The 12,186-nt window shown below is 51.0% G+C and overlaps 1 protein-coding gene across 1 annotated transcript; it reads right to left on the minus strand.

The window, feature by feature from the left end:
- Nucleotides 1–10,950: 10,950 nt before the first annotated feature.
- On the minus strand, nt 10,951–11,481 carry LOC108864458 (ubiquitin-like modifier-activating enzyme atg7). The gene has a single exon (XM_018640146.1). It carries the CDS (start codon nt 11,479–11,481, stop codon nt 10,951–10,953), a length of 531 nt encoding a protein of 176 aa, XP_018495662.1.
- Between the last annotated feature and the right edge of the window lie 705 nt (nt 11,482–12,186).

Raw genomic sequence — 12,186 nt, forward strand, 5'->3', positions numbered from 1 at the left:
AGAGTCGAGTCTTTGGCGTCTCGTAAGAAAGCAATTTCTGCGAATTAACATGCCTGTTCTCAGACATAATGATTCATCCACCGAATCCTTCGCCAACCAATTGTTACTTAGTGGCTTGGCGATATCGGTGAGCTCGGTGAAATCAATTCTGAGAGCCGGGAACCTCCATGGGAGGCGTACTAGTCGAAAGCCTTCCATTTCTGCCAAAATTAGGGAGGCCAGACTAGAGTTCGCCATACAGCACAGAAGCTGGACTGCGGGAGACTGATCCCGAGTTTTGTGGAGCGACGAAACCAAGTTCGATTCGTTTCCTCCCGATAGGATCCGATACGTGCGACGTCCCGTGAACGCTCGAAACCACCCGAAGTACCAGGTTCCGACAGTCAAGCATGGCAGAGGCCACGTTGTGGTGTGGGGTTGCTCTACATCCGCAGGTGTCGGTTCATTGATCGGTACAATGGACCGATTCAAGTACTCCGGTATAGTCGGTCACACGATGCTGCCCCACGCACTGACATGTTCGAATAAAAAAATCCACCGTGATATCAATCATCTCAGAGTAGACTCGGTTTTTTTCGTCAACTTACAGAGGCGTCAAAAAACTTTTTGGCGGGCATTTCGCGCACAATCGCTGATTCGGAGACGGCGAAGACCGAGACGTCCTGCTCTTCCGTATCATCGAGTTTGCAATCTTGAGAGGAGTTCGATACGGCATGACGTTCCTGGATTCGCGTTCACTGACTCGGCCGGATTCCGAGAACGTGTTTTCCAAAATACTTTCTGTCGCTAGTGTATACTCCGACTCTTTATCTCCATACATTCAGATATAGATACTCTGACTGTGTTTCTTGACCACGCAATGCTGCTATATATAGTATATGACTTACTCAGTTCCACTCAATTCCAGTGTGTTAGTAATTATAAATAATGAGCTCTGGATATCATAAGGCTCCCTCTGTCACGTACCACAGCTCAGTATGTCTGACTTGAACATATTCTATCAATGAATATCTTGTTCACGCTATGCTGCTCAAGAAGTCTACCCCCGACAAATGATTCTATGGAATGATGTACGCGACTCCACGCACGTATTCGAGCAAGCTTCTATCTCCTGTCTCGAATTCTTGCACAAGGCTGACTAGTCTGGCGTTGAGAACTCGGTATTTTTCGGTTATCGGGGGCGGGGGCTGTCGCATACGCAGTCTCAGCATATCCAATCGGAATATCTCTTCCTGTTTCTGCAGGTGGATTACCATCTCAAAGATATTCAAATGGTGTTTTTTACGATTCTGTTCAGGGCTTGGTGCCAGCCCTCTACATGGTTTGTGGTTCTGGCGCCGGAGTTCCGATAATGATTCCACAACCGCCAAATGCTATCATTCTCTAACCATGTTTGTATGAAATACAATTTAGAAGCCTCCGATTTGTCATACGCAGCATGCTCAGATGAGGGCGATTCGCTGTTGACTCCGAGCCACCTGTCGTCGATGCGATCGAGTGGCACCAAGGCCAACGCGGCCGCTGACCGGATGGAACGCCTGATTTCGGGGTCTCTGTAGTGGACGACGAGTCCCAGGGCTTGCACTTTGCGCCAAAGACTTTGGTTGAAATGGGAAAAGCATCCCTTCAAGTCCGCGGTTGGGAAGGTTTGTTCGAGTGCTTTCAAAGTCGCAACCTCGAAATCAAGTACAAATGCGCGAGGATTGAAGGTTCTACCGAGGGAGACCGCATAATTTCGTATGAGATTCAACATCTGGACATGTGTTTCTTTGGTCTTATCTGGTAATAAGAAGTAGGCGAACGGAATCATTTGTCCTTTGTAGAATCCGTGAAGAGTATACAACTGGCTGAACAATTTCGGGACAACTCTAAAAGTGCCGTCCATAAAGATGGTCGATGCGTTGCTGAGAGATACCATAGGATCATTGGTGCTGAAGCCCAGAATCCGGTCCTCGTCACCATCGTCGAAAAGTAAGAAAGTTGCTCCTGTAAGTGTTCTAATCCACTGATCTTCGAGGTGTATCTCTTGACGTGTTGACGGTGAAGGTTTTTCTTTTTTTTAGTGGAGCAGCTCGCAAAGGGGTGACCCTATTCTCAAAAGGAACTGCGAGTGCGAAAAGGGGGGGGACTGAGGGGAAGGTAGGAGGGAAAGGTAAAAGAGCCATAGGAAAGAATGCATTGACCTGCAGGTGGCCTTCGGTGTGAACTCGCTGTAGCATGCTCAGAACGTTATCGGTATCGCGGCTCTGATTTCTTCTTCATCGTGTCTTGTCTCGCAGTGAGTTCTCTGCGGTGACCAAGGCATTGGAATACGCTTCCCGCAGACTCTTTTCTGGCATGATCCGCACCGTTTTTTTTCAAAACTGCGCAAGCACTTCGGTTGATAAGACTGGGGTGTTTGGGTGGGTAGCAGTGAATGCCAAGGACGGCTTTGGCTTGCTCTAGATTCGACGAGTCTTCTTTGAGAAGATATCGCCGGATTCCGGATTCCGCTGCAATAGGTATGCACATACGATGGCCAATCTATGGTACGCACATCGAAATTGAATTCATCTTTGTCGCTCTTGTGTAGACCCGCGAAAAGATTCTGGGTATTCGTGTTGTCGAAAACCCATTCGTTCGTCGCGAGAAATTCCAGGAGGTCCATCGACGCCGAGAGTCTTTGGTAGAGTTTCGCTGCCATTGTTTTTTTCCGAGCCAATCGCAGCGCACCCTCGATCACCTGAGCCGGAACGTAGTGTTGGAGAAAGAGACGTATTTTGTGCAGTATGACGGCAAGATCCGGTTCCTAGCAAGTAAAATGAGTCTCACATGCGATGATGCACCTAGCTACACAATGAGATCGTGAAATATGTAGGTGCAGATTGAAATGTGGCGGATGGTTCACATGACATCCAGATTCTGACGCCTTAGCAATAGATGCCCTGGCTGACAACCCTCCTGCTTTTTACGGATGCAACGGCAGTAAAATCTCTGATAAACCCGCTCATCTACCGCAAATATGTATTCACCAGCCGGCCTCCGGCCGGCTGGAGCCGGCTGTCTTTTCGGCTCGCGTTCCAGCATCATTTGTGAGCTCATGCTACGGAGACTGAGGATTTCAGTCGGGAAATTCACCCTCCACCCTATAAAATAGAAGCGCAAGCGCTAAATAAATATTGGATTGAGTTGCGAAAATGTCATATATGTCACCATCAGCGAGTCGTCATATATATCCCCATCAGCGATGACCGATTTCGAACAAAGAGGTGCCATTCGAACCACAATCGGACACAGCGTACCTGCCTAAGTACCACAGGATACCACATGAGTGTCGAAGTCAAAAAGACGGAAATCAGTAGGCGGGGAGGGGAAATGAGAACATTCTGGAATCTCTCGGAATCGGGCCAGAAAGACCCATCAGCAAGAACGAAAGCGATTGCGGCGGTTTGTCGCGCCACCGGAGCCACCACAATCGGAGCAAAGCGTACCTTAGTACCACATAGTACCACATGAGTTCCGAAGTCAAGAATGAGGGTTTTTTGACATTCAGTGGGCGGGGGGCATTGGATAAGAAAAAAAACATCAACTTGCACACCGGGGGATCATCATGCAACCGCCGAACTACATGTGCGCCGAAGTTGGCGAGGAGAAAGAGCCGAAAAACGGCTCACAAACGAAGCGCTTACGCTTTTATTTTATAAATATAGGGGGGGTAGGGGGGATAGGGGGGATTGACTACGAAAAGTGAATGCTTTTCGCTGAGGGAATATATGACACATTCATCTTCGTAAAAGTCGACGGCCATTTTTGACGTCTTCATGCAATCTCACGGCGAATAAGGGTGATCTCCCTCGCCACCTCGGGGGACGGGCATCAAGAATCACCTCTTGGAGTCTCCGAGAATTCAAGACAAAGCTCCTGAGCAATGATTGTTCAAGCTTCGAACTATGGTGTTCATTGGCGTTTCATCGATACAAGAAATGCATTTTTTGAATCACATCAGAATTATATTATACCTTTCGATAAAACATAAAGATCCAGGACTATGCATGGGAGAGGGTAAAGTTGAGAAGTGATCTCGGATCCAAACAATTCCAGATATTTCCCAAAAAAACCGCGGGAACTATGACGATTCGACGGTGACATGATATTATTTTCAAGCTCTGCGTCCATACGGCCGCCCGATCATCCCTGCCGTCCTTCAAACATGTTTTGCGTGGAAATTTAGGAAGTGAGACGCGAAGTTCTCCTTCTTACGGGTTCCCGAAAACTTGATTCCGGCTTTCAGGGTTTCGGCCTCCTTGGTTCCGGCCTTCAGGGTTTCGGCGACGTGGTTTTCGGCCTCCCACGTGTCGGCCTCGAGGATTTCGGCTTCGAATTTTCGGTCTCGCGGTACCTAACCCCAGAAGGTTAGGAATCTAGGAATTCGCCCTGAGGAACGTTTGGTGAGATGTTATTCCCCATCCTCGGAAGAACTATGAGGAACACGACCGCGCGAATATATGAAGCAACTCACCTCTGCTGCCGTCGTCGTGTATTCGACCCGGCTAACGAACACTGGCTCATCGTGAATGAACGCTAGGATTCTGTGGGGTGAGAGCGCGTATACAACGGTCGTATTCCGGGTCGATCGGAGAAGCTTCACCTGCTTCGGTTAGCTGGCGAATCCGGCCATAATTGTTGGTGACAGCTCAACGCTCAGGCCTCCAAGCGACCCGAGAGAAAGAAGTCGCACGGGTTGAGATCGGGCGAGTAGAGAGCCCACGGAATGTCCCCCCGCAAGGAAATCACGCGGCCGGGGTACATTCCCCTGAAGAGCGCGAGCGATGGTCTTGAGGTATGACATGTCGCTCCGTCCTGCTGGACCACACGTTCCCCGAGCCTTGCTGCCTGAGAGCATCCAGTCTCGGTGCGATGAAGTCTCGCAGCATGCTGCAACAGCGCTCGGTGTTCACGGTGACGGCCTGGTTGCCCTCCTCGAAGAAGTGAGGGCCCCAAACTCCAAAACATCCGACGACGCAGAAAACAGTCACCCTCGGGCAGTGCAGAGGACGTTCGTGAAGGTTGCGGGGATTCTGCTAGGCCCAGTGTCGGCTCTTCTGTTGATTACTGGTCCCATAAAGGTGAAAGTGCTCTTCGTCTGTGCACATCACGATGTCGAGCGGGGTCCCTCTGTGCGTTTCTTCCTTCCCGTTAAACCCGTAGCGTCTAACTTTCTCATCTAGTCCTTAATCGATTTCGCGTGAGGCACTGGATCCTGACGTTCGAGGTTGAAGTGCGATCGGAATGCGCGGTGCGTCCTTATCACATAGCCGCTATGGAGCATTTCGGACACTGCGTAGGCTCGATGCACTTGAGTCCAAATCATAATCATAACGGTTACATAAAGAGTGACGATACCAGATTCCAAGGTTCCACTGCGAAACTGCACAAAGATCTTGTCCCGAAAACTGCACTGGAAGGGTCCGGACTCCGGAAGGGTTCGACGGAGCCAAACCAAGTTTCGTGCCAAGAGGTCTGAACAGGGTTCCAGAATGATGCTGCGTTTTTTTCAGCTCCGTCGTTCTCATGCAACAAGTCTGCCTAACGTGTGGCTGCGTCATCTATCGCTCCTTCGAACTCCATCGGATCACTTGCGCTGAGACCGAATCCGTCCACAACGTCTTCCGCCGATGAGGTCGTCGAACCCTTCACATTACGAATTAAAGTTCGAAAGAGATTCAGTCCCGGAATTCAACAACAGCAGCGTTTACTACCAGATTTCTGGTGTGGTTTGGTTTTGAAAATATTTAAAGACTAGATGAGTACGTTCAGATGTCGAGCTCAAAGGGGGGGTCCCTGGTTCTCCCCAGTCGATCTCGCTTGCTTTGGAGCACTCGTACAGATGATATCTTCCACAAATACAATCTTCGCTCGTCGCGTGATCGAATTCCTTCTTCCCGCACAACAGATGGTGGAAGCCATGAATGCCCCCCCGCGTGAGTCGGTGCCTTAACCTGCACCTTGGTCCCTTCCATCATTCGTTTTTCATCGCCTGTCAGTTCAGGGAGTCGCAGCCGATGTCTGCGAACTTCTGCTCCCAGCGTGCACTGTGGTCCCTGAAAGCTCCGCTCTTCGCTCCGCCTATCCTCGATCTAATTTGTTCGCTAAGTAACGGGGTGTCGGTTAGGAGGTACGCCAGCCTGTTTCTTGACGTTCGATCCCGGAATTCTTTCGAAGCCTTCTCGAAAGGAACACCATAGTGAACCGTCTGGCCAATTTCCTTCGAAATCGACATAACAATCGCGAACTGTAGCGTTTGATTTGGTTTTCCCATCCGCTGACCGACGCCGACGGGTGGTCGAGTGCGGAACGCGTCTGCCACTACTCGTGCGAACGTGCATACATAGCTGTAACGATGCCTCTCGCGCTGGAGGTAACGCGACGCGGGCTCGGTCCCGCTGCCATCAGGTCCCCGGCCTTGATCCATCTCGGCAGATGCAGAGGACTGAATCTCTGAATCCTCGAAACCATCGGCGATACCCGGGACCCGAATCTTAGCTGTGTGGTCCAGCTCGAAAATGTGAATTCTTCCATCAATGCATAGGGGGGCAGGGAATCATCCAACTCCGCTTTTGCACCAGAATTGAAAAAGAAATCTGGAGAGAGAAATCCTCCCCGTATATAGAGACGACAGACGCAACTTTCGACGCAAACAGAAGTCCGAAATTCCTCCTCGACGATTCACCGCCATGATTTGAAATCAGAGGGAATAATTTGCCGCACCCTGTACTCGGGCCGCCTATTTCCGGCATCCGATCGAACTTACTCCGTGAGAAAAAACAGGAACTCGAGAAGTCGGGAAACCGAGAAGATTCCTGGTTCTCGGGCCGGGGCACAAGCTGAAACCATGCATATTCTTCATGGATCCGAGATCGCTCTGGAGAGCGTTTGGGGCCGGCCCCGACCGGAGAGAGAAGGAAGGCCGTCGGAACTCTCTTCGAGAGGAAACTAGGTGCTTTCCCGGGGAGAAACTCTGGTTTCTGAAGTTTGAATCAGCCAGCGACTTTTCATTTCACGCTTGCTCTCAGCGAATCTCAGATGGAGGTTCAAGACTTGACAACCTCGGTGCTCCCTTGTTGAGAACATGAACTACCGAGCTAACATGCGGAACGGCTGAGACCAGCTAATCGCTTCAGCGGGAATCGATGGCCCGTGGTTTATATCTCTTACTCTCACGCTGTCGACTCGATCCTCACGTCGTGGAGAATAACAAGCATAATTTTAAGTGTCAGCTCCCATTTCAGAGCAAGTGGACAGAGTTCTCTCGCACGGTCGGCAAACGAATACACCGGAAGAGGACGTCGCCGTCCTGGCTGCTTCGCTTATCCTGGGCACCAAGAGGAGTGCGGATGCGGCTTGCATCTTGCATTGCTCCTAGGGCTTTTTTCCAGGTGATTCTGCTGCGTCGTTGAGAGCGTGGAAGACTGAACGAGTCTCAAGTCCCAAGCATTCCATGGGCAAGCTCCGGGAGTTCGGGTTACATCCAAATTACAACCCTATATCAGGTCTTACTGTCTTACACAGCCAGGGGAAGCACTGTGCGGCCTCGACTTCTGCGCTCAAGGTACGGGCGCTAACGACAGTCCGCTTCGAAGATATCAAATATGTATCACACTGTTTCAAAATCTTGCACATCGAACCCTACTACATACTACATCTAAAACAGGGTGGTCCATTCAAATCTTACGATTTCAAGTGCTATATTCTCAGCAGCCATAGCTCGAAAACGGTCGCGACTAGTGGCTCCGAGATCAGCGCAATGGGAGATTTCTCGCACTGAGTTCCCAGACTTGACGGATTTTCTTTCTCTTCCGTCTACGATCAGACAAGCCTCTTGTCAAGAGGACAAAATGGATTCGAAACAAATCATTCATCCATTGAGACACACATCTTTCAATGATCTGTGGAACTCTCTAGGCACACGACCCTCACGGTTTGAAACCTGATCACTGTTCTTCCAAATGCTCATTTGTGGGAAGTTGGTGAGAAGTTGTGACATTCGTCGACAACGGCTTTCCGGGGTGCACCTCTCCAATCGCTCGCTGAGCGGGATGGGACATTGGGCCCATTTTGTCGAGAGAGATTGCCACATGTTCCAGAGTTTCCTGCCGGAAAAAGCTTCGAAGATGAGGAAGGCTCAACTTCCGACACGACATCGGTCCATGGCATTCAGAGGCGATGCTCCCAAACTTCCAAGGCGAGAGTATGGGAGAAGAACTGTGAGGCCTAAATGCCGCGCCAAAAACCGAGGCCTAAAGGAACTGCGTCGCAGTTTCATTGAGTTTTGGATGCCGTTAGAAGGCTTTCAAGACATTTATGGCACAACATTGGAAACGTGCACATGATCCCGTGAGTAGGCTTTCCTGATGCTTTCTTGAATTCCTTGGACTTCCAAAAACTGGCATTTGCGGAAACAGCATACTGGTCCTCTCCTCTTGAGTCAAATCAATGGGAGTCCGGGAGTAAGGCCACTTCAAGTCCCCACACCTCGAAATGAGCTTCCCCGGGAATTCCCGTCGCAGGAATTGCATCACAATATTCGCAGTGTGGGCTGTGGCACCATCTTGTTGGAACCACACGCGATCCAGGCCCATTAGCCGAAGCTGAGGCCGGAAGAAAGTCTCAAGCATTGAGAGGTACCGGCCACTATTCACAGTGACGGTGACCTCGTTTTCTTCGAAAAAGAAAGGGCCAATTATCCCCGCAGTTGAAATCGCGCTCCATACAGTCAGACGTTTCGCGTGGAGAGGCTTCGTATGGAGCTGTTGCGGATTCTGAGCGCTCCAATATCGCATATTCTGACGATTTACGCAACCTGACAGCTCGAAGTGAGCTTCATCACTGAAGAACACCACGGCATCGAGGGGAAGGCGGTCGCGGAGCGCTATGCAAGCTCGCTGACGCGCAATGAAATCACCGCTGCGGAGCTCTTGGGCCACAGCGAGCTTGTAGGGAAGGAGCTCGAGGTCTTCGTGCAGGATCCTCCCCAATGTGGTCCTTGCAATTCCTAAAGAACTTGAGTGCCTCCCCGCGGATCGCTGCGGCGAGCGGGAAATCGCTCGTGCTGATGATGGACCTTCGTCGAAGGAGTCGTATCGACAGGGTCTCGCGGGTATCCATCCCACTGCCGGTGCCACAGACCCGGAATCTCGTAACTTCGGAACTTCTAGCAATCTACCTGGCAGTACGTCACTTCATACATCACGTGGAAGGGCGGCCCTCCACGACGGACCACAAACCGCTCACCTTCAGTCTGGGAAAAGAAGGGACACCGCTTCGGGCGAAACAACAACGACATCTCTCATTCATAGCAGAGCTGACCTCGGACATCCGTCATATCTCAGGCCGAAAGAACGTGGTCGCCGATTCTTTTCCCCGACCGTTTGACATCAGCACAGTTTCTCTGGGCTTGGATTATCATCAGCTTGCCATCGATCAAAGCGCGCATTCTGATTACAAGAATTGCGGCTCCGAATGCCCTAGTCTCGAGTGGGAAAGCATCGAACTGGTTCCAGGTGGGCCAAAACTGCTCTATGACATTTCTACGGGCAATCCGAGACCCTAGCTTCCGGGAGATTGGTCTTTCCATATAACCTCCGGCCGGGGCGTACAGTTCGTTCCGGGCATTTGGACTGGCGGAGGCGCTTCAAGTGGAGGTCCATCGCACGACGGCCTTGCGTCGCGTTGATTGCAGAGAAATCAGCTCAATCGGATACAGAGCTCCTGGTATTTTTGTGGAATTTCCCCCTCAGACAGACGCGTCCACAATGCGTCAGGGGATGCCGGTTCGACCGCTGGGTGCATTAGCAACGGAGAAATGATTCACCTTTCCCACCCATGCGGCTCCAGTGCTGGTTCGCGACGCTGCGATGTCCCGACCCGTGGGGGTTCTGAGCTGAGCTGCACGTGATCACCTCCGGAAACCAGGAAATCGACAGCTGACATGAGTGATACCCAAATCCCGGGGCTTGATCCCTCCTTAGGTTCGTGGTGACGGCATCTAGAGTTCTCTCTATGACTCTCACTCTAAATCACTCTGGGTAGTCGGATTTTCCTCCTCCTGAACTCAATGAAGTGGTTCGCGAGATTTCGAGTCTGATAATGGTAACGGGGAGGATTGAGGCCAGTCGCTCTTGAAGCGACGAAGGAACACGAAGTCATCGGAAGGGCTTCCCATCGGTCTCTTATCGTTAGTGCTCACTAAGTCCCGGCCCGGAGATCTTGCGCCTCGGAGCCCGCTGTCCTGTCACTCTACGTCTTGGATTTCACGTCGTGATCGCTTACTGAGCGGACGAGCGACCTTATTGTCATCTGTCCCAATCATCACCATGAGACAGGAGCGGGTTGGCGGAAGTCGGAGACGATGTATCCCGGAGCCCACGACGAAAGCCTGTTCATGATATCGCTGGTTCTAATTCAATCCGAAGGCTTGGGGCAGATTGCGTAAGGCAGGTCGCGTTTCCCGAATGAATGGAATGCCGCAAGTCTCACTCACTCTGACGTCTGAAGCTTGAATTTGAAAAAGTCCGAGGAGACGAGCATCCATAGTCAATAGATTCCTGTCTGCACGTTCCTGAGAGCGTTTCGTTCAGTTTGCCTCGGCTCTGTGTAAACGAGTGAGCGGGGAGAAGTTTACCGGACAAATTCCGCTGTACGAAGCTTGGAATCACCTGAGCCCCTCAAGGGCTGTATCCAGCTCGGAATCGAAGGATCGGGAATAGCAGTGGGCGATTGCTGTCTTCCATATATCACCATGAACCCTGAGACACCAATTTTCGAATAAATAAATAATAATCACCATAATACTTTATTTCATCATGCTCAGCGAGCAGAATATTTGTCTTCAAATATCACGATATCTGGTTATCTCCCACCGCATCAGTCGGAGAATAGCCTTGTTTCTCCTTCGCAGATTAATTGGTTCGTCTATGGCGACAAGTCGTTGTCACTATCCCCCAGAGCCAAGACGTCCATGTCATCCACCATTCTCTGCATCTCTTTGAGACCCGTTAATTCCTCGAGGAAGTCTGGTTCGTTGAATGCTCGGAGCAGGAACTCGAAACCCGAGTTCCCGTACTCCGAGAGAACTTTCGGAAAACAAGCAGTACACATCGAGAAACGCTGCGTGTTCGGTGTCATGAAGTGCAGTCTGCTGAGGAACATCCTGATCTGGTGGGGTGCTAGACCCAAAACATTATTCGGCGAGTCCCTTTCATTTCTGTCCAACTCATCCGCGTCGTCGTTGAAGGCGTTGTCCGGGAGCGCATCGTTCCCCTGTTCATGCTGCACGAGGGTGGCGAAAAGCTCTGTCAGGAACGACGCCGCCATGAAACTCACGCCGGGTCGTGTCACGGTGCACTGTTGATCCAGGGTTCGATCCTTGGTCGAGTTCATGGGGCCCACGATATCGTTGCAGAAATAACATCCCAGCTTGTTCTTGAGCGTACCGTGTCGCATCGCCAGGAACGAGTCGAAGCCCAACGCTGCGTTGTCTCTTCAGAGCTAGCGTGTTTCCATCTAAGTCTATAGTTGCCCCGTAGATTCTCAAGAAATCTTCTCCTAATATCAGGTCTTCTGACAGGTTGTCAATTATGACGAACTCATAGGGGACAAAATTCTGACATTTATTTAGACGGATCATGAGTACGCACGAGCCCTTGGAGATAATCGCCTACCCGTCAGCGGACGTAATGCTAAGGTTTTTGGACGGACGAACGTAACATGGTGACTTGCCAGGAACGTTGTACGAACCGCTGAAATGTCGGCCCCCAGGTCTGCCGGGGCGATTGTCTTTCCGTGCTTGCTGACTTCGACGATTATTTTGTTCCTCCGGAGCGTCGCTGCGCCCTCGAGCCCCGGATTGGGCTCCGAGAGCAGCCGCGCTAGTTTCCCGAACGGGTTTTGGATTGGTTTTGGTCAGCAGAGCTCACAGGTTTCACTGCTGGGTAGCCACGTTGTTGTTTCGAGCAGTACTTGATTATGTGTCCTTCGAGGTTGCACCAGTTGCACAACGGTATTCCATCAGGAGTTCTTCTGTTGCCGGAGAAGAAGGGTCCACTGGTTATTCTTTGGGCGTGTTGAACGTAGATCGGGGTCTTCCTTCCCGGTGATCCGGTATTCGGTGGGTTGACAGATCGCGTCGGATCGGAAGGCCGGAATTGG

This window comes from Galendromus occidentalis, unplaced genomic scaffold (genome assembly GCF_000255335.2).
Source record: "Galendromus occidentalis unplaced genomic scaffold, Mocc_1.1 scf7180000077475, whole genome shotgun sequence".
NCBI lineage: Eukaryota > Metazoa > Arthropoda > Arachnida > Mesostigmata > Phytoseiidae > Galendromus > Galendromus occidentalis.

What these genes read in the sequence shown, in the direction of transcription:
- LOC108864458 (XM_018640146.1), bottom strand. Translation starts at nt 11,481, where the DNA reads ATGCGACACGGTACGCTCAAGAACAAGCTGGGATGTTATTTCTGCAAC.